Source organism: Erythranthe guttata, chromosome 12, assembly GCF_056151865.1.
Source record: "Erythranthe guttata isolate IM_541 chromosome 12, IM_541, whole genome shotgun sequence".
NCBI lineage: Eukaryota > Viridiplantae > Streptophyta > Magnoliopsida > Lamiales > Phrymaceae > Erythranthe > Erythranthe guttata.
In genome coordinates, this window is record NC_142544.1 from 20,237,529 (window position 1) to 20,258,766 (window position 21,238).

Here is a 21,238-nt window from a genome sequence, read left to right on the forward strand (position 1 = left end):
ATTGGAATAACAAAAGATTCAAAGAGGAATACGAAAATTTGAGAAATAAAAAAGGCGACTTTCGAATTGACGGGGTTTTAGAGAATGACGCGGCAGTACAAGTTCAAAGAGATAACTTTGCGAAACACGTCGATGGACAGACTATACCACCGCATACTGGTCGTCGCTTTGATCGGTTGCCACTTTTGTAATAACTATAAAAGCCCCCTACCTGCTGGAATATTATAAACGAATTGATTCAGAACCATATTTAGAAAATTAACGAAATGTCGTAAACAACACGAATTTAATTTTTTTATGTAAATAGGCTGACAAAACGATTTTCCTTTGTTTTATGTTTCAAGGTAATAAAAAGGTAGCTAATTTGGGAAGATCCCTCAAACAAATAAGCAGATTAAGGTAGCAATTGTTGCAATCAAAGAAAAACATAAATGATCCCAAAAAAAAAAAGTTTTCATCTTTGTCACATAATAAAAGAAAAAAATATATGTGAAACCCGAAAACCCGAAACCAGAAACCCGAAAACTCTGATATTACAAGATCATTTTAAATCACAGGTACCGACGATGGGGTTGAACGAAAATATTTATGCGACCGAAAAAAGCTGAATTATTTTAACCAGAAGGAGAGTAGATTCCAATTCCATTCCAAGATTCAACAAGTATTTATAAGAAACAGTCATCTCATCCCTACATAATTGAAGGCTAAAAAAAATAAAAACCCAATCTTTTTCCCCATGCTATGATAATTGATACCTTAATTACTACAATTCTTACAAATGCTAATGTCAGGCAGCAAAACAAAAAAAGATTCAAAACAGCAAGAAAAATAGATCTAATTAATGACAAACAGACCAACCTTAAAGAAACATAAACATATAATAAACAAACAGCAAAATCAAACATCAAACATAACATTATTCCGGTACAGCTCAACGCAATCTAATACGGCAACAAAAATAAAAATAGGGAAGAAAATGAAGACTTACACAAACAGCCAAAAACCCAGAAGCAAGAAACGGCAAATCTTTCCACAGAGTACAGCACAAATCTATCTTTCTAGAGAGAGAAGATGTAGAGAGAGAGAGAGAGAGAGTAAAGACAGTCAAAAGATGAGGAGTGCTGCACGGTGGGTGAGACACTTGAACCTATATAGACACATAATTCGGAGGCACATTAAAATTACATTTATTAGCATTTAACTTTTCACTATTGATGAATTTTATTTTACAGTTATTATTTTTTCATTTTCTTTTTTTCATATGTTGGTGTGCCAAACGTGTGAACAATCATGCTAGCTTTGTCTGCGTGCGTGCGTGAGCTCTTTGTGTGAAATTGGTGGGACCCATGAGTGGTTGTATTATGATTCATCCAATTGTTTAATACTCCATAATTTCATAATCAACCATAATTGAAATTATTCTTTCTGTGTTGTTTGTAAATTGCAAATTAAAAAATAAATAAAAATACTTTAAGCAGAAGCATAAGAAAATAATTAAGATTGAAGAATCAAGATTCAAAAAGGGAAAATGAGAGGAGGTATCCTATGCTTCATATGAAGACTGAAATCATACATTCTTGACCATTCAAACTATTAATCATACATTCAAAAGAATACCAACATAAAAGTTGGCCCCTAGTTACCTTTTTTTCTTTTTTCTTTTTTATTTTTAATTTTGAGAAAATTACATTAAGAAAACAAAAAAAACATGGTCCAGTTAGCATCTATATCAAGTATGCTGTTTAAACCCATCACAAAATCGCTTTTGGAGTCAATATTTATTTTAGAAAGAAAAAGGGGAATATAAAAGGGGGCAATTGGCCTACTAATACCACTTTTCATTGATGTGATTTATGGCCGTATTTTAATCATCAATTTGGGTGTCACACAAAACTATACTAGTGCATAACTTTATGCTCCATTTATATGCATATCCGGTTAATTTTATCGAAATTAATTTTTTTTAAAGTAATTTTTTTTTATTTCATACGATAAAATGCAAAATTCTATCAATTCACATGCAATATAAGTACATATTAATATTAATATTTATAAGTATAGTTTTTGAAAATTAATCGAGATTAAAAATATATTCAAAAACTAATTTTTTATAGGATATCAACCCCATTGGGTCATCCGCAATAAACCAAACTACGATTATTCTATAAATAAATAAATTAATGGACCAGTCTCATTAATTTAATTCTTTAAGCCCATTAAAGTCTTTAATCCAATTCTATATATTTTTTAATTTTTCTATATATTTATTATATGCCCTTGTTGAAAATTTTCCCAAAATTATCATAATTAATGTGGTAGGTATTCGTTCGACAACGATAGTCAAATTAAAGTTTTGACTAATCCCCTAAATAATGCACCAAATACAAAGAGATACAAACACACACAAAAATATAGGACATAGTTTTATTTAAATAATTATTACATTGATACTTATGCTGAGTTAGTGAACCAAATGGGCCATCCACTAACTAAAGTTTGGAAAATAAACTTTAATTAATTGGAGAAAAAAGATTAAACTAATTAAGTGTGAATGAGGGGTAATTTTTATATTGTTGAACAAATAAAATAATTAGTTGGGCCATGATTATTTATCACCTGAAAGAAAATCTTGTGCACAGAGTTGAAGATCCTTGGGCAGAAATTGTAATTATTATATTAGTAGGGGTCTAATAATGTAAAGTATTTTTGCGTAATTAATTAATTAATTAGTATTATTCGCATCAATTCTTTTTTAATTAGTATTTTAATATTGAGAAATTCACGCCTTGTTGTTTGGAGTGGAGGGAACAATACAATCAAGTTCAAAGTCTTTGATAAAGTGATCTCCATTCATTGATTCACGAGAAATGTTATAAATTAATAATAATACAAATATAAAGGCAAAGGGGGATTCCTCAAGGCACATCTTATTATTATTATTTGTTATAAAATACTTTAAGCATGGTTCAATTATAAATTATTTAAAATCATCTACTGCAATATTTCTTGGTTTTAGTTTTTATTTATTTATTATCAAGTTACTGTAATTTATGGAGCGATTCTTTCAAACTAATTTGTGTATCTGAAATGATAAATGTCGTTTCAGTTTTGCTGATAATGTTTTGACTTCGAACGTGATTTTGATCATCTTCTATTATGATTTTGGCAAATTGTGAAACACAGAAACTGTAGCCCTTTGAGTTAGTTTTCTAATTCAATTTGAATCATATAGATTGAATGTTGGGTCACAAAGTTATGTATGAATTAATCACGTATTGAATTTTGGATAACTCAAACATTAAAGTTGTTGACAATATTCATTGATTCATTCATATCTTTCTCACATGACTTCCAATCTTGGCGATTCAAATTGGATTTGAAAGTTAACTCAAGGAATTACAAATTCCTTGTTTTGAGTTTTGCTATATTCAACCTCCAAAGTGGTCAAAATCATCTTTTAATCGAAACATTATTATTAAAACTTAAACAACATTTATCACATCACTTTCTATATGGACTATCGGCTGTTAAACTACTTTTGCTATATATACGAGCATGTATACGCAATTTTCCAATCATTTTTTTTTTCTGTTTGGTTCCCACATGCATATAAATTATAATCGAATTGAATCATTATTTAGTTGAACCTAAATGATTTTAGCAAAATTAAAGATGTTATTCTCTTATGAACTCTATTTCTACTCAATTCAAACAATTATTAGACAAGCAAACTTAACCTTTATTCATACATATATAAAAAAACAATATGTTATGTATGTATAAATAAATAAAAATTGATTTAAATGTATAAAAAATCAAAATAAAGATGCACGCGTGGGGGTGTTTGAGTGGTGGAAGCAAATGGGAAAATTAGTAGTTTGGAGTGGGGTGTTTGGCAAGAGAAGAAAGTTAATTAATTAATTAAATAAAAATAATAAAAGGTGGGAAGATGGAAACAATGGAGCCATTTGGTTTGTGGATTCTCCAACAAAAGAAACCACGCTTGTAAAGCTCTATTTAATTCAAATAATGCATCTATTTATTTATCCACCATTCTTATTATATATGCTTTCCCCTTACCGCACTTCAAAACATCTTCTTTCTTTCTGCTTTATTATATAATAATTAACTAAATAATCGGACTTCGTTTGATGTCTGTATATCTGCAAATATTATGTTGATTCTTTGTTGTCCGACTAAAATAATAGGGTTTTCATTAAATTATTTAATCTTTTATTGACAACCAAACGAGGCCTAAGTTTATAGAGCTAATCATGTTTTGTTTTAATTAATTAATTATTTATTTATTTAAATAAATATTTTAAAATTCACCGGTATGACCTGGTAGGTAAGAGTCCAACAGGCTACAGAACAAATAATATGTTGTTTTAAAATTAAAAGAATAAAAAGTTTCATGAAAGGCCCAAATATTTTTAGTTCCATTCCATTATTTCCAAAAAAAATTAATCTGGTACCAAATAAGCCCACCTTCCAGGCCCAGCAAGCTCCCCACAAATTGCAATACCACGATCCGTGCCATCTAATCAGTAGACCAATAAACACCGTCGATCTAATCCGTATCAACGGTTCAGTAAAGCATAACACATAAGGCCGGGATCGCCACGCGTAACCGTTGATTAAAGTTTGAGATCGAACGGCTGAATTTCCACTTCGAACCCCCAGAGACATCCTTTATAATCCGGCTTAACACAATCCCAAATTACAATCACCAAACAGTTCCAAAATTCTCCCCCGCTTCAATCTCTCAATTGAAAAATGTCTGGGCGCGGAAAGGGCGGCAAGGGTTTGGGGAAGGGCGGAGCCAAACGACACCGTAAGGTGCTCAGGGATAACATCCAGGGCATCACCAAGCCGGCGATCCGCCGTTTGGCTCGCAGAGGCGGCGTCAAGCGTATCAGCGGCCTCATCTACGAGGAGACACGTGGCGTCCTGAAGATCTTCCTTGAGAACGTCATCCGCGACGCCGTTACTTACACCGAGCACGCTCGCCGGAAAACCGTCACGGCCATGGATGTCGTTTACGCTCTCAAGAGGCAGGGCCGTACTCTCTATGGATTCGGTGGTTAGGGTTTCAATTGATGGATGTTGAGGACTAAGCTTTCTATTCCTAGTAGTTTTATTAGATGATTAGGGTTTATCGACTGTGGGCTCTGTAATCAGATTTCCCCCTTTTTTTTTATTTTTTCCTCCCGAAATGAATATTAAATTCTCAATATATCTTTCAATTTATGCTATTTCTCGATTCCAATTGACCAATTCTTCATGATTTCCTGATTATAATTTAAATTAATTGTATAAAATTCCATTCAGTGCTCTCTGTTTATCAGTCCTTTATTTAATTTAATTTTTTAATTTGAAACATGTTTATTTCTACTGAATGTTTCATCTTCTGTTAAGTTTGTGGCTCAAATTACAGTGCTATAATGTTGATGTAAGAACTTTCACAGTACTAGTTAAAAATTTACAGAAGCAAAAGAAAAATGAAGAGTGTTCGACTAACTCTCCCATTGGTCTATCTCTCGTATACACATCTCGGTATCGTCTATTTCTTTCATCAACGAACTGATGCAAAACCCCGTCGCACCCAAACATCGAATCATTCTCTCTCTTAATTCTTCACTCTCCACCTCATCACTACTCATCTCCGTTTCTTTATTTTCTGCGATGATACTAACACTTTGTTTTTCTCGATTTTGTGGCTTCCCCATTTCAAGGTCTCTGAACTTCTCATCGATGCTCCCGTTAGTGTCGGCTTGAGATTCAGTAGAAAGGGCCTTCTCCAGATATACCTGTAACGAGCTTAGCGTTTCTTGAAATAATTCCAGTTCGTTACTCATCTGCTCCTGGAATTCCTTGCACACGTTGCTTTTCTCGGATAGTTCTAGAAGTATTTCGAAGTTGTACGTAATGAAGTACAACATGTGCACTATGTTCGACAAAGAACCGACCAACTTCTGATAGCTAGAACCACGGAAAGGCAAATACCAGAAATCGGGCTCGAGCTCAGCATCCGCTACGAATTTCCTTAGCTCGCAGACTAAGGAACTGAGATTTCTTTGCTTCTCTCTCAGTTCGAGAAATTGATTTTTCTGCACTGGAAAAAATCCGATTTCCTTTACGCAATCCTCGAGTGAGTTCAGCGTTAGAGATAAATGATTCTTGGCTAATGTGGCTGCTCTGATTGGCTGCAGGAAAAGCTCCACGAGAATGAAAGCTGAAAGGCCGATAAAAACCTCTGTTAATCGGGCAATGGCGAATTCATTTGGAACCCCGTAATTCTTTCTGCCGACTATCAACAGTGCTCCAATGGCTGCCGACACCCCCCCTGTTTGGCCGTACAATTTGCTGTACCTCAAAAAGCAGGTGAAAACGATCCATGGAAGAAGGGCTAATAGCCTCATTTCTTCCGAGTGAAAGAGGAAGCAGCATATTACACCGTACACCGATCCAATGGCTGTGCCTTGTCCTCTCGTGTTTGCTACTGTAAAGATTGCTTGTCTGCCTGTGACAAAGCTGATTGCAATCGTGAGACCTGCCCAGCAGCCGTTTTCTTTGTCGAATATCAATCCAAATAGCACTGCTAGGCTCAACGAGAGTGAGCATTTGAGGGCAAATTCCAGCCTCCCGTTTTTTATGATTTTCGAAATCCAATTCCTGAGTTTTATTAAAATGCTGAAATCCTCTGTTTTTGCAGGCTGAGTTTGGAGATATTTTGGCGATGCGGAAGAATCGCTCAGCAACATATCTACGCAGGAGAAGTAGAAAAATGCCCATCCGTGCTCGAGTATTGGGGACATTGCCTCGATCGGTAATGATGGCTGTTCCGTAAATTCTCCTCTCGTTTCTGATTCTTTGCTCGAGTTGTAAGGAGAAGAACACGTAAGTTGCTCTAGTCTCTTTTCGAGCTGAATAGATAAACCCTGCAATACGTTGGAGAGATGTTCTTGATCGATTGTTTGCACGGGAGAAGATACCAGGGAATATTCTATTCCTCTCATTTGCAGTTCAACGTTTTGCAATATTTCACCGGGGCTGACTTTATTTGGCTCCAGATATCGGCTCCAAGGTCTTTCCCATTTCATTCCTTCCTGGAAAAAAAAAACGATAAATTGATTCAATAAATTGCGAATTAAAGCGCGTGATTCAACGGTCGACTTATAATTTTGCAGAAATAAAAATACCTGTAAGATAATGATAGTCTGCAAAAGCTTGTCCCCTGTTTCAGACAAGGGCTTGGTTTGAGATATAAGCTCTGTTTTAGTGTGGTTGTCACGCGCGCTAAATGCTCTCATGTATATATTCATCCTCTGTGAAGCGTTTTCACCGTATACTCTGCACAATTTTTGTACCTGATGGGATTAAATTATGTTAGTATTTTAAATTTCCAAATTGCATAATAGTCCCCTCAATTTGTTTTTTTGGTCCATTAAACTTTAAAGCTTGATGGGCTAGTCCAACTTTGACAATTACTTTGTCTTTTTTGCCCCCTCATTTTTATTTATTTATCTTATTTCCCCTTCATTTCTAAGTTATTCTCATTAGAGTCCCCCAATTTGCATTTTTCATTAATTTTTACAGAGAGAAAAAATAATTTGGATAAAATATTCTGTTTTTATAATTTTATTTGATAAATTGTAATATATAAATTTATCTAACTTCTTCAATATTAACATAAAAAAATGTAAATTAAAGTAGAGAAATATATGTGAAGGATACATTATAATTAATTATGAATGGATTTATATATTGAACTCTTTTCCTCAAAATGTATTCTCTGCATATTAAAATCTAATATTTTGTAAAACATAGCCTTACTTTTTTAATTGAAAATTTTAATTATAGATCATAATAGTACTTATTAATTTTTGTTTTATATTTTATATATCAAAGACAAATTGAAATATGAAGGACTAAAATGAGATCAAATATTAAGATCAGATCCATTAATTGGCTTTAATATGGAGAAATTTTATCTTAGAGATGAATTTTGTAAATTATGTAAAATTAATTTCTATTTCAAATCAAATATTTCTGATTGTATAGATCAAATAATTTCTTAAATTTATTTTTGCAAAAGTAAAATTGAAAGTTGAAAAGTAAATAAGCAAAACATGTATTATAGCGTTACCTTGTGACAGGCTAAACTCGGGTACGGTATCAGCAACGCCAATACAGAAGCCAAAGCACCAAGGGCGGTACTAGCCGCAACATACACTGGGTTCATAAACGCCGCGTCACCTTTTCCGTCTCTACTAATAACGGCGTCACTGCACACCAACACAATCTGCCCAAACGCAATCCTTTTCGCCGTCAAATGCGTGCACTCCGGCATGGCCACAAGAAACGCCGCCACCCCAACAGCCACCGCCGCATAACCCAGCGGCAGCCCCTCCGTCGGATCAACCAGCCACCTCCCCAGCACGGCGAGCGGCACCACCTGCGCCGTCGCACAAAATGCATGCCAACATCCACTCAGCGTGTCGCCCATCGACGCGTCGGATACTATCAGCACCGCCGTCAGATACGAGAACGCCGCAAATCTTATCTCGCTGACTAGGAACTCCGGGCCGTATATGGTGGCGCACCCTATTATGGTGCACGCCATCGCGGTTCGTAAGGCCGACTGCAGCCGCATGCACCACATGATCCGCGATCGTTCCGCCACCGTGCTGCTCGCCATTATTATTATTAATCAATAATTGGTGTGGAAATTAAATTTTTTTATTTAAGAGAAAAAATATTTATTAGATGATCGATCAGTATGGAGAAAGTGTTTTGGAGATGTCCGCCAAATAATGCTGGCTTATGGGTTAATAGCTGGAGTAGGGGTATTTATTGGCGAAAATTGTGACATCATTTAATTAAAGTAATTGTTTTTTTAATCTAACAATGATTTGGATTTTAATGCGTGGGAATAAATTTGTTAATTAGTTTTAGTGAGGGTGTTTAATTGATTTGAGGATTCAGTTTGACAGTGAAGCGACGTTTGAAAGAATGGGGACTGTTTGGTCTTTTCCTATTGTCCTATTGATGAAAGTTCTCTGCCCTTCACTTTCATGCCTTCCTACTCATATATTTAATTTTCTCTCACACAAATGGCTGGAAACTTCATTAGAGTTAAAACATTTACACCTAACCATAAATCAAATCTAAACCCCTGCATTAATTATCGTTCAATTTGAATTGAACCATTAATTTCTAGCTCGATTCTTTGCGATCGAAGTTGAGCTCCTTCGACAAACTCCGGCCTTAATTAGTCATAGTACAACTACATAAACTCCGTTATTTGTCGACTGCGCCCTTGTAGTGACCTCGAACGTATAACACTTCTTTAATTATTATATAATATACGAGACAAAGTTAGATAATTCATTAGGTTTATTAACACCACAAAACTCCACTTTTGTAATCCAATGCGCATTCTCTTAGAATTCGTTGGTAGTAGATCGAATATCTCACATTCAATCAATCTAGGAATTTTGCAATAAACGTAAAACGGTATTAACTTTATAAATTAAACAAAAAAATCATCTACCGAGCTAGATTGGTCGGATTTTTGTCTGGGCTGCGATCGATCTTGTTCTTTATTCCTTTAGTTTTCAACGCACATTATTTCCCTCTTGTAGCATTTCAGGATAGGGAGCATTTGTAAAAGTAAACAATTTATAGAGGAAAGGGTTATTTGAGGCCAACAACAAAAGTGTTCACACTGTCCAGTTACAAAGCATTTGAAAATTCGAAAATGCACCAACCAATAATATATACTTTTAATATAAACAAATAATATAAAAATTTATATATGTTTTGTGAGCATAATATTTGCCGATCGACCTACATCGAATTCATTAAATATTGGTGATATTAAATTCCCGTCATTAGTGAACAGAATCAATTGAAAAGCCCAACTAACTCCGAAGAAAATGAATGGACGAGATCAAATTCGATAACATGAGGCCAACCTAGGTTGCCTTCTTTACATGGAAACAATTACTTCCACAAATATTTCAATTTGAAGGGATTTGGGAACAAATACTTGCATGCTTTGATACACTGCATTACTGCATGGGTTGAGACGTGTGATATATCAGAAAATGACACTTTGTATTTTGTCATTCTAGTATTGAATTTGTGTACAATGAGCATTAATTATGAAATTTAACTATATTTATTCTAGTTGCTAACGGCATGCAGTCACCAAAATGACAGCATTTTTTCCTTCTACATCTATGATTGGCAACCAACAACCAATTTTTTATTTTATTTAATTATATTTATTACTTTATGTTGCATAAATTTGTGGATAAGAAACTGAGTTGAGGTGTCTTCCGAGTCGGCAATAATTAAGTTGAAATAAATTGGTATTAATCTAGGAGTCGTAGAAAGAGTCATGGAAGGAAACTTCATTGTTAATGAAGGAGTCCGTCTTTGTCACAATAACAAGATTCGTTTGCTTATAAATAAAGGACCCCCCTAGTAGATGAACAAAATGAGCAAAAGAGGGGTTAGACGAATTGCGAGAGAGAGTGAGATCCGTGAGTGCCGAGAGGAGAAAGCCAAACAAAGAGATATCGAGACCTGAAAGGCAGAGAGAATCAAGGGAGAGAGGAAATAGAAAAGCTGTAGAATAAAGAGAGATACATTAGAGAGAAGATAGTGTAAGATAATTTTTTTGTGCTTTGTAACTCTCGAACATTGTTGGTGTTTGATTAATTCTCCATTTCCTGGTGAATGTAGGCCTTGTTCTTGGATGCACCACATTAATTATCGTGTTCTTTGTTTTGTTTTTACTGTTACTCATCATACAAATATAATTAGGGTTTGCATATTTTTATGAGTTACTTGTCTCAACAGTTGGCTGATAATTTCCTAATAGATACCAATTTAATTTAGTTGATGTTGCACATTGGATTCAACATCAATCGTTAAAAAATCATTTTAGCTCGACTGGTGAACATACGAACATAACTTAAACATATACTTTGGTTCGATTAGATATAAACTTCTGCTGGAGCTCGAGCCCAATTTGAAGAAACAAAATATGTATAAAAGATCAAGCTAATATAATCAATTTGTATTTGGCTTGATTAAATGTCAATCGAGCTCATTGCTAATTATTGGATCAAACTTAAACACAATTTATAAAACTCGATAAAAAAAAAAAAGATATTAATGAAATTTGAACAATTTTATGTTCACAATTACAAGTATGGACTTAAAGTAGATTAAAACCCCTGCCTTCTATTCGGTCCATCTGCTGAAATGAAAAGGAAGACGAGCAATGGCTTCCCCAATTAGCTTACTGGGCTGAAAATTGAATTGAAATAATAGAATAATATAAAGCCCATTTACTAAAGTAATTTAAAGTGTAGAATGATATATAATTAAATTAATTTAAAAAATGCAGAAAATTGATAATTATAGTAAAGTTAAATTCGGAATAAAATGTATCCTAGTGCATTATGGATGGATATTCCCTTTTCAGTCCCCCACACCCCTCAAAGAAAAAAAGGTAAAAAAGATAAAAAAAAATGGGCTTATGAATTAAAATTTATTAGTTTTTAATTGATCTAGTTTCATAAATAAATTTATTTAAATTAACCTTCATCCAAGTGTAGATCCTAAGTGTTGCAATTAATACAAAAGAAATTTATAATTAATAGTAAAACATTTCGGGCACAATCAGTATTTTACGAATTTAAGGACAAAATAAAAATTAAATTCAAAATAATTTGTATTACACAAAGACATAAATAAGTAAGGCTATTATGGTCTTTTCCATAAAATAAAAAGTGCAAATGGAAGAGTGAAAACGTGGTCCTGGTCGGCAACTCAGCGTTAACGAATCAGTCGGGCGATATATAATTCAAACAACAACTCAGCTCCACGCAAAACAGGGGAATAAATCGATCGCCGTTAGCATCCAATCCAACGGCTCCTTTTTAATTGGGCTTTTTATCAGAACATTCTGGAACCCAATAACAAACAGGTGACCTGTTCATCAGTCGCCTTATAAATACTACCTCTTCCTTCTAATATTACTCCTCACAAACCCTAGTTCTCCTTACGATTTACACTTTATCATATTCTTTTATTCTCCAGATTTGGATCTGAGAATAGAACAGTAAACAATGGCAGGAAAAGGAGAGGGTCCGGCGATAGGTATAGATCTCGGAACGACGTACTCCTGCGTCGGCGTGTGGCAGCATGACCGCGTTGAGATCATCGCCAACGACCAGGGAAATAGAACCACTCCGTCGTATGTCGGATTTACAGACTCGGAGAGGCTTATCGGAGACGCCGCAAAGAATCAGGTCGCCATGAACCCCACGAACACAGTTTTCGGTGAGATCTGAGCTCCTCTATTCTACTATCTGCGTTGGATTTCATTGCTTGTGTTCTGATTCAAGTTTTTTTTAGATCGGATCTATGTTAGGAGTACTTGATTGACTTTTGTGTTCACGATTGACTTGACTTGTATACTTCGATTCTGATTTTATTTGCTGTTAGATCTGTTGTTATGTTCTGGATCTGGCGTTTTTGATATTTGATGTTAAGTTTATGTATTGCTTATGACTCGTACTGAGTTTATTTTACTAGCTGCTACATCTGGTCTAATGTAGTTTAGCATCTTAAGTTGTATAGTATTAGTTTGAACGATCCTGATTTCAACTTCATGTATATGAATTTTTTATTATAATTCTGTTGTACATGTGATATTTGTACGTATTTCTCAATCATGTGAGTATGTATTAGTTCTTCTCATGTGATGTGTGTTCCATGTTATATTTAATCAAATAAGCCAACACCAAATTATATATGCCATGAAACTCAAACATTACGTTGACAATAATTCGTTGAAAATTACTTGTGATTCTATTATTAGCCACTATCGATACTGAGCTGTTTGTTTCCATTACATTTGGAAAATAATATCATTGTAAGACTATCTACACGATCCTGTAAGTATGTACATGAGTTGTTGTTTATCTATGTCCATTGCGTGTATACTGACAGTGCTTTAGTTGTGATTTCTGTACATCATGCCAATGTGTTTTCATTGATTATCCTGATACTTTGTTTTCACCCATTGGTTAAGAATGATTCATATATACATTTGGTACTACCGAGGAGACTGTTCTTATGTATTACTTCTTTTGCAGATGCTAAGAGGTTGATTGGAAGGCGATTTTCTGATGCTCCCGTTCAAGGTGACATGAAGATGTGGCCCTTCAAGGTCATTCCCGGACCTGGTGAGAAGCCCATGATCGTCGTCAACTATAAGGGTGAAGACAAGCAGTTTGCTGCTGAGGAAATCTCATCTATGGTTTTGATGAAGATGAGAGAAATTGCTGAGGCTTACCTCGGCTCGACCGTGAAGAACGCTGTGGTCACCGTCCCAGCTTACTTCAACGATTCCCAGCGTCAAGCGACAAAGGATGCTGGTGTCATTGCTGGTCTCAACGTGATGAGAATCATCAATGAGCCCACAGCTGCTGCCATCGCCTACGGTCTTGACAAGAAGGCCACCAGTGTCGGTGAGAAGAATGTCTTGATCTTCGATCTTGGAGGTGGTACCTTTGATGTTTCTCTCCTCACAATTGAGGAGGGTATTTTTGAGGTGAAGGCAACTGCCGGTGACACTCACTTGGGAGGTGAGGATTTCGACAACAGGATGGTCAACCATTTCGTTCAAGAATTCAAGAGGAAGAACAAGAAAGACATCAGCGGCAATCCCAGGGCTCTTAGACGATTGAGAACAGCTTGTGAAAGAGCGAAGAGAACCCTCTCTTCTACCGCCCAGACCACCATCGAGATCGACTCTTTGTACGAGGGCATTGACTTCTACTCAACCATCACCCGTGCCAGATTTGAGGAGCTTAACATGGATCTATTCAGAAAGTGCATGGAGCCAGTCGAGAAGTGTTTGAGAGATGCCAAGATGGACAAGAGCACCATCCATGACGTTGTTCTTGTTGGAGGCTCAACCAGAATTCCCAAGGTCCAGCAATTGTTGCAGGACTTCTTCAACGGCAAGGAGCTTTGCAAGAGCATCAACCCAGATGAGGCTGTTGCCTATGGTGCCGCTGTTCAGGCCGCCATTCTAAGCGGTGAGGGTAACGAGAAGGTCCAGGACTTGTTGCTTCTCGATGTCACTCCCCTCTCCCTTGGTCTTGAAACTGCCGGAGGAGTCATGACTGTTTTGATCCCAAGAAACACCACCATCCCCACCAAGAAGGAGCAGGTCTTCTCTACCTATTCCGACAACCAGCCCGGTGTCTTGATCCAGGTCTACGAAGGAGAGAGGACGAGAACCCGTGACAACAACTTGCTCGGCAAGTTCGAACTTTCCGGGATCCCACCGGCTCCAAGGGGTGTACCTCAGATTACCGTCTGCTTCGACATCGACGCAAACGGTATCTTGAACGTTTCTGCTGAGGACAAGACCACCGGACAGAAGAACAAGATTACAATCACAAATGACAAGGGCAGGCTCTCAAAGGACGAGATTGAGAAGATGGTCCAGGAGGCTGAGAAGTACAAGTCCGAGGACGAGGAGCACAAGAAGAAGGTCGAGTCGAAGAATGCCTTGGAAAACTATGCTTACAACATGAGGAACACCATCAAGGATGAAAAGATTGCCTCCAAGCTGCCCGCTGCCGACAAGAAGAAGATTGAGGATGCCATTGAGGCGAGCATTCAGTGGTTGGATGCTAACCAGCTGGCAGAGTCGGACGAGTTTGAGGACAAGATGAAGGAGTTGGAGAGCATTTGCAATCCAATCATTGCCAAGATGTACCAGGGTGCTGGTGGTGAGGCTCCCATGGATGATGACGAGGCTGCTCCTTCACATGGTGGCAGCACTGCTGGTCCCAAGATCGAAGAGGTCGACTAAATTCTCTCTCCTATTGGTGGTTTCCCTCTGTGAGGGTTGATTTTTTAAGTATTGGTTTCTTACTTGTTTCTGCTGAACAATATTTTTATTTTTGATCTTTTATTTCGGAGAGTGCCATTTGCTGTGCTCTTCTAAAAATTCTATTAGATTTAATGTCTTTTCAGTTGAACTGTTGGATACTTCTTGATCCCAATTTTCTGGAATTAAATTTTGGTAGTTTCGTAATTTTCGTTGGTATTGAGGTCTTGAATTATATTGTGTACATGGTATTCTGAAACTTATTGCACTGATGAGTGATTTAGGTAGTTAATAATATGAACATTCTTAATTTCGGGTTAAGGGTCTCATAATGTAATAATTATATTTGTGATCCTACCCATTTCTCTTCAGAATTCAATTCAATCTAAATGGAAAATGGCCTACCTACCTATGGACCAAATCAATATCTTCGGCTCCTAACTCAAACAATAAGAACAAACCCTTACAATATATGCGCAATGATTTCTCAACCGTTGGATGCACTTATCATCAAATCTATAACATTAATGAATAATGGACCCATATTAAAATCTTCAATTTGTTTCTTATTGACTTTAAATATTCCTCAAAATTCAACAATTACATTCCATGTCAAGCTAATGTTTAATACAAATAAAGTGTGAGTGTGTGTGTGTATGTGTCTTTTCAGGAAACTTAGGTGCAACGTAAAACCAGATTAAAATGAAGATTAAGAACTCCCACAAATGAAAGCCATTAAATTTCAACATCAAAGATAAATAGAAGGAAGATGCAGAAAGCGGGGTCGAATCAGCTAACAATTCAAATATAATTTCCATGACAAAAGCAGTTACAACTACAAAAGGATAATCAGATGCAATAGCCACAGCAACTGGAGGTTGCTTGTAAACACAACCTTACAAAACCATTAAGACACAAATGTTAAACGACCAACAAACCCGCCTTCTTTTCCCACCAAGTTGACTTTTTAAGTCAACGTGAGATTATTATCATCATTGCCTCCATTGTGCGCACGAAGACAGACACGAACTTCATGCTCTTCCGGCCCCTCCCGTAATTTCGGCACCAATATCTCTAGCACAGTGCCCGATCCATCGTAGTACGCTTCTATATTCCCATCTTCAGGTATTCGAGTCGAGAGTGAGATTTCTCTGACAAATTCTCCCTCTGGACAGTGCTCCGACAAAGTATCCGTAAGCTTAAAAGTCCTGTTCTGTCTCTTGATAAACGGTGTTCTTGATGTACTTACACAAGACACTTTAATTACACCATGAGTGAGTGTATTCCTCCAAGAAACTTTCACCCTCTGAAGATCCACAAACGGCAAGCTCATTACAATCAGATAACCTTGTTCATCCTCGTAGATTGTCTTTGCACCTGTAACTGGGCCGTAAACATCTCTCAGCACTCCGCTGAATTCGTTCAACCAGTGGGGCCCGTTTGGGTGAGCGTCCAAATCAGGGGCTAAATAGCAACCATCATCACTCCCCTGTAGAAAACAATCTTTCTTACGTTTGCTGCCCCCGACAGGAGATAAATCGATCACAACATCCCCATTGCTATTATGATTGTTGAGCTGCGTCGAAAGATTCAGCACAGATCCATTAAGCAACTTCTTCGAATGAGAATTTGGGTTGACCTTCAATGGAGGAGGTGGTCTTTCTCTTTCGAGTTCGAACTCGGTGTTGGGCAGATTTCTCCACGAGCCATAATCACTAGCCTCGGGTGGGATAGTGAAGTTGAGTTCCCTTCCGGTGAGTTCCGCCCATCTTTTTCTATCTTCTTCGTCTAGACCAATAAGATTAGGGGAAGACACAACCTCAATTCCGTGCACACATTGAGGGTTAGAAAGACCTCGGTATTGTTTCCTCTGCATCCTGTGGGATCGAACGAAGCCTTTCTCAGCGCTGAAAGGGAAAAGACGCTCTCCTTGACGAGAATGCCCGTTCATATAACTCCTGAGCTGCATTTTGCCGAGGGCATTTTCGGGTTTTTCCTTGAAAACCCACATGTACATATTCTCCATATCATGTTGAACCATGAACGTGTCGAGCTGGAGGTCGGATTTTTCGATACCCGAAACTCCGTTACTATCGCGGATTATCTTAGCCTTCGATTTCTCGTTGAGTACTGGCTTGAAGTAGAAGCTGAAGAAGAACCAAGCTCCCCATATGCTGTCAACCCTTTTGGAGCATTTTTTACCAGCTTTGGGAAGAGCGAGAAAACTCTCGGTTTCGTATATTTGAGTGCTTAGCCCTACATCAAGAATGTCACAAGGATCGGGGTTCCACGGGAGTAGTGGTGGCGGGCTTCGTTCGGCTGAAAGGGGTAAATTGATATCGGGCGGGCGGGTTAAAATGAGTTGATGGCGGTTCATTTCGAGATCTAATTCTTCGTGAGAGGACGAGGCACTTGAATCCATGGATAAGATTGTCGAAGGGTGGTGATTCTCCATTGATAAAGAAGTTAGAAGTGTATCTCCCATTTCGAAATTATATACCCTTTTTTTTTTTTTCCGAGAGGGATTCTAGATAACTAATTTAAAACCAATGACCACTTTGATGAAAACCCAATATTTATAATTTAGCAACACCTCCTCCACCATGTTAATCCCAGCTGCAAACTCCCACCTCCATTAAAACCCTAAATTTATTCATTTCTAGACTATTTCTTACCCTAAATCCCAAAGACAAGAATATGAAATTCCCCCAATTTTTCCCCAATCAATTAAACAGACTAAAAAAAAAAAAAGAGGAACAATAAATACGAAGAAAAAGCAAGAGAGAAAATAAACAACTAGAAATGCGATCTGAACCCTAAATTAAGACAGGTGAGAGAAATTGAATCAAACCCATCAAAAAAATCACGAAATCTATACTTGATTTGATTTGGTAAAAATGAAAAAAAAAAAAACCCAGACAATTTCTATTTAATTGAAAATCAAATAATTTTATATGTAATTATGTATATAGATAGATAAGCACGACTACCAATCAATGAAGCCAAGGCCGAAGAAAAGGACCAAATCGGAGGGGATCTTTGAAGAATACCTTTTTGGATAAGCTTCCACTACATAAAATCCAATTAAACCTGGGCACTCTGAACAATCAACGCTCCTCATCTTCTTCTTCTTCTACTTTCTCTCAATTATCTAATCTATCCAACAAAAAAAGGAATCTTTTTTTTTTTTTGCACAAATATAAAAAAAAGGAGTCTCATGAAATTGGAAGGAATAAAAATGTTGATATGGGAATGGGATTGTAATTTATAGATGTGTGTGTGTGTGTGTGAGAGAGAGAGAGAGGTAAAAGTCGGCACCGGATAATGGTGCTGCCTGCGCGACGGTGCCGTTTGGATTTTATTTACATGTTTTTTTTTTTTTTGAGTAAATTTTATTTACATGTTGATTTTGATGATGTATGTGGGTGCGTTGAACCTTCTTTCTCATCTGCTTTTTTTTTTTTTTTAATTATTTGATATTTTAAATATTAATTATATTTATTTTCAGATGTGATTTCGACAACTTGATAATTTCGATTAATGAAAATAATAGACATTTAATATATTAAATAATGTTATAAGTTATCAAAATATATGATAAGACGAGCTGTTCAAGTAGCCCACGTCTCTTAGTGGTGTGGTATTACTATTTTGTGGCTTTTAGTCATTTTCTTGTTAACTCAAAGATCAACATCTCCTTTAGTTTTCTTTAAAGCTCAACAAAATAAAAGGTAATTAAATTTTTATTTTTTTAATGGTTAATTTTCTTATGGATTATTTAACTTGAATGGGCCGTGTTGAAATTTGGGGCCGAGTGGTAATTTTGGGCTGTTTCAAGGTCCAATAATAATGGGCTATTCCACTGGATCACTAATCAGAAAGCCCATAACTATGAACATTAATTAATTTGGTTCAACATGGGTAAGTCATGAGTTTCAAATTCTAAATAAGAAATTAATTAAAAAAAAATAGAATCACTATAATAGTATCAAACCATTCATCTTTTATTACATTATATTATTGAATTAATTTTTTAGCACATCACTAATGAATTTGAGTAATTTAATGGTTATCACTTCTCACTTATGTGTAAAAGAAGAAAGAATTATTACGTGCGTGCATAACATTCGCCATCAAACCACAATCAAAAGGAGTTTGTTTTCTCTCTCAACTCTCACCCATAATTAATTACAACACAAATAATATATTGTTATATAAAGAAAAAAAATGTTCAAAATTCCAACACCACAGAAATTGTCCTCAGTGACAGCGACAAAAACAAAATTGGAAACCACTTGTTTATTTTTTTTTTCCTAATTTATATATATATATTTTTTTAAATAGTGAATATTCCAATCCAAGTATTATTTGATAATTACGCAATTATCAATTTTGGTGGGCTCATCAAACGTGACATCGGCCATGCATTTCAGGGGGTGTACTTGCATCAATTACGCCATACCTAAAATACCCACTCCTAAATTAAATATATTTATTTTATTTTATTTTATTATATCAAAATCAGCTTTCTGTCACCTTTGGGCTTTGTCCTTGACCACACCCTATTTGCTTTATAAAGTATTAAAATTATTGAATTCTATATTTTTAATATTCTAATAAAGATATATCAGCTAAAAAACATTTTTCATTTTACAAATATAATTATATAGTAATTAATATCATAATTACCTTTTTAGGTACCTAAGCTAGTTCTACTAGAATAAAATCAATTATTGTAGTCAATTATTATAGAGATAATCCACTGGTTTTAGCAAATTAAAAATGTCACTGTTAATTAATTAATATTATTAGAGTATTTGTTCTAATTCTCAAAGCTTTTTTTTAGCAGCCTCTAGAAAAATAGATACCAATATACTTCCGGCCAGCATAATCTAAAAAATGACGACCAATTTCACCGCCAGCAACTCAACCGCTCCGCCGCACGCGGCGGCGCACGACAATAACTCCGATATGTCACCTCTGAACGCCGTCCTCTGCCTAGTGGCGGTCATCACGATACCGATAATATCCTACACCCTCTTCGTGGCAATAAAATGCCCTCGAAACCCCTGCTTCTGGTGGAGGAGCTCCGCCGCCGCACCGACGGCGGATCTGACCTGTAAGGCCGATAGGCTGGAATTAGTCCGCGGCGGAAGCAGTTGCGATGACCTGCAGTGCCCCGTGTGCTTGTCGGCGTTCGCACAAGGGGAAGAGATACGCCTGCTGGGCGCGTGTAAGCACGCGTTCCACGCCGCGTGCATCGATATGTGGCTGCACTCTCATTCGAGCTGCCCGGTCTGCCGCGCCGCCGTTCCGGTTAAGCGGTCGAAACGGGGTCCGGTTGCCGGTCGGGAAGATGATGATTTCCGGCAAGGCTTGCCGGATTCTGCTAATTTAATTTGATTTTCACTCTATATTATATATTCCATTAATAGTTATTGTTACTCTTGTAAAAATTGATTTATGTTCTTCGGTTGATTGATTGATTATATATATATATATATTTTTTATTTCTTTTGTTGATAAAATCGATAAATTGAATTAAATTACATTAATTTCTATTGTTCATTTTTCAGTCCATAATTATCAAAAAAATGTTATTAGATTTTAATTATGAATTAAATTATGAAGAGCCTCGCTAATGGCTCAATTGTAATTTCACTGTCACTAATGTTTGCTTATAAAAGCAAAATATGTCTTTGTTGTGGGGTATATTAATTCGTTTTCAAATTTGATTGATAAAACGTGTTTGGTTAGAAATGTTGAGTTTTCTATCCACACGCTTCTTAAAGATTCTGTTTGTATTGGTTGATTTATGACAATACGATTAGTAAAATATTTGTTTAGGGCCGGATCGTAATTATCGGCCCAACGCCCCTGAAATTGGAATTGTACAACACCATGGGCTGAAATAGATTTTGGTTGGTTTTTTAGGCCCAATTAGGATTTGCATGAACACTTCTTACGTGGTAGACCAATTTCCTCTCCATAATTAATAATTATTAATTTATACATAAGTTAATAACTTATTAATATATGAAATTATTTTTATTATTATTTTCAATAAATACAAATTTTTTTTTTAATTTTTTTACGTGTATATTATTCATTGTACAATTAATTCAATGCACTATAGAGCCCGTTTCACGAACGAGAACTTTTATAGCAATAATGGTATAAAACAATTTTATGTGGACAATATCTACATGGCTTGTACATGTGGATTGGAGTTACAAGACAACAATATGTATATTGGAAAAAACAAACCCTCGACTTGTGCAATAGCTCGCAAATTGGACATGAGAA

The 21,238-nt window shown here is 36.1% G+C and overlaps 5 protein-coding genes across 5 annotated transcripts; 3 read left to right on the forward strand and 2 right to left on the reverse strand.

The window, feature by feature from the left end:
* The first annotated feature begins 4,708 nt into the window (after positions 1 to 4,708).
* LOC105970107 (Histone superfamily protein) lies at positions 4,709 to 5,255 on the forward strand. The gene has a single exon (XM_012994901.2). The coding sequence runs from the start codon at positions 4,777 to 4,779 to the stop codon at positions 5,086 to 5,088; it is 312 nt and encodes a 103-aa protein (XP_012850355.1). The 5' UTR covers positions 4,709 to 4,776; the 3' UTR covers positions 5,089 to 5,255.
* Positions 5,256 to 5,365: 110 nt separating this feature from the next.
* On the reverse strand, positions 5,366 to 8,828 carry LOC105970106 (uncharacterized). The gene is made up of 3 exons (XM_012994900.2): positions 8,150 to 8,828; positions 7,203 to 7,370; positions 5,366 to 7,109 (listed from the first exon to the last, which is right to left on the reverse strand). The coding sequence occupies exons 1-3, from the start codon at positions 8,699 to 8,701 to the stop codon at positions 5,517 to 5,519; spliced, it is 2,313 nt and encodes a 770-aa protein (XP_012850354.2). The 5' UTR covers positions 8,702 to 8,828; the 3' UTR covers positions 5,366 to 5,516.
* Positions 8,829 to 11,858: 3,030 nt separating this feature from the next.
* LOC105970032 (heat shock cognate 70 kDa protein 2) lies at positions 11,859 to 15,139 on the forward strand. The gene is made up of 2 exons (XM_012994808.2): positions 11,859 to 12,363; positions 13,182 to 15,139. The coding sequence occupies exons 1-2, from the start codon at positions 12,150 to 12,152 to the stop codon at positions 14,912 to 14,914; spliced, it is 1,947 nt and encodes a 648-aa protein (XP_012850262.1). The 5' UTR covers positions 11,859 to 12,149; the 3' UTR covers positions 14,915 to 15,139.
* A 580-nt stretch (positions 15,140 to 15,719) lies between these two features.
* Positions 15,720 to 18,478, reverse strand: LOC105970123 (uncharacterized). Its single transcript, XM_012994918.2, has one exon. The coding sequence runs from the start codon at positions 17,415 to 17,417 to the stop codon at positions 15,900 to 15,902; it is 1,518 nt and encodes a 505-aa protein (XP_012850372.1). The 5' UTR covers positions 17,418 to 18,478; the 3' UTR covers positions 15,720 to 15,899.
* Positions 18,479 to 19,831: 1,353 nt separating this feature from the next.
* Positions 19,832 to 20,335, forward strand: LOC105970175 (RING/U-box superfamily protein). The gene has a single exon (XM_012994975.2). The coding sequence runs from the start codon at positions 19,832 to 19,834 to the stop codon at positions 20,333 to 20,335; it is 504 nt and encodes a 167-aa protein (XP_012850429.2).
* The last annotated feature ends 903 nt before the right edge of the window (positions 20,336 to 21,238 follow it).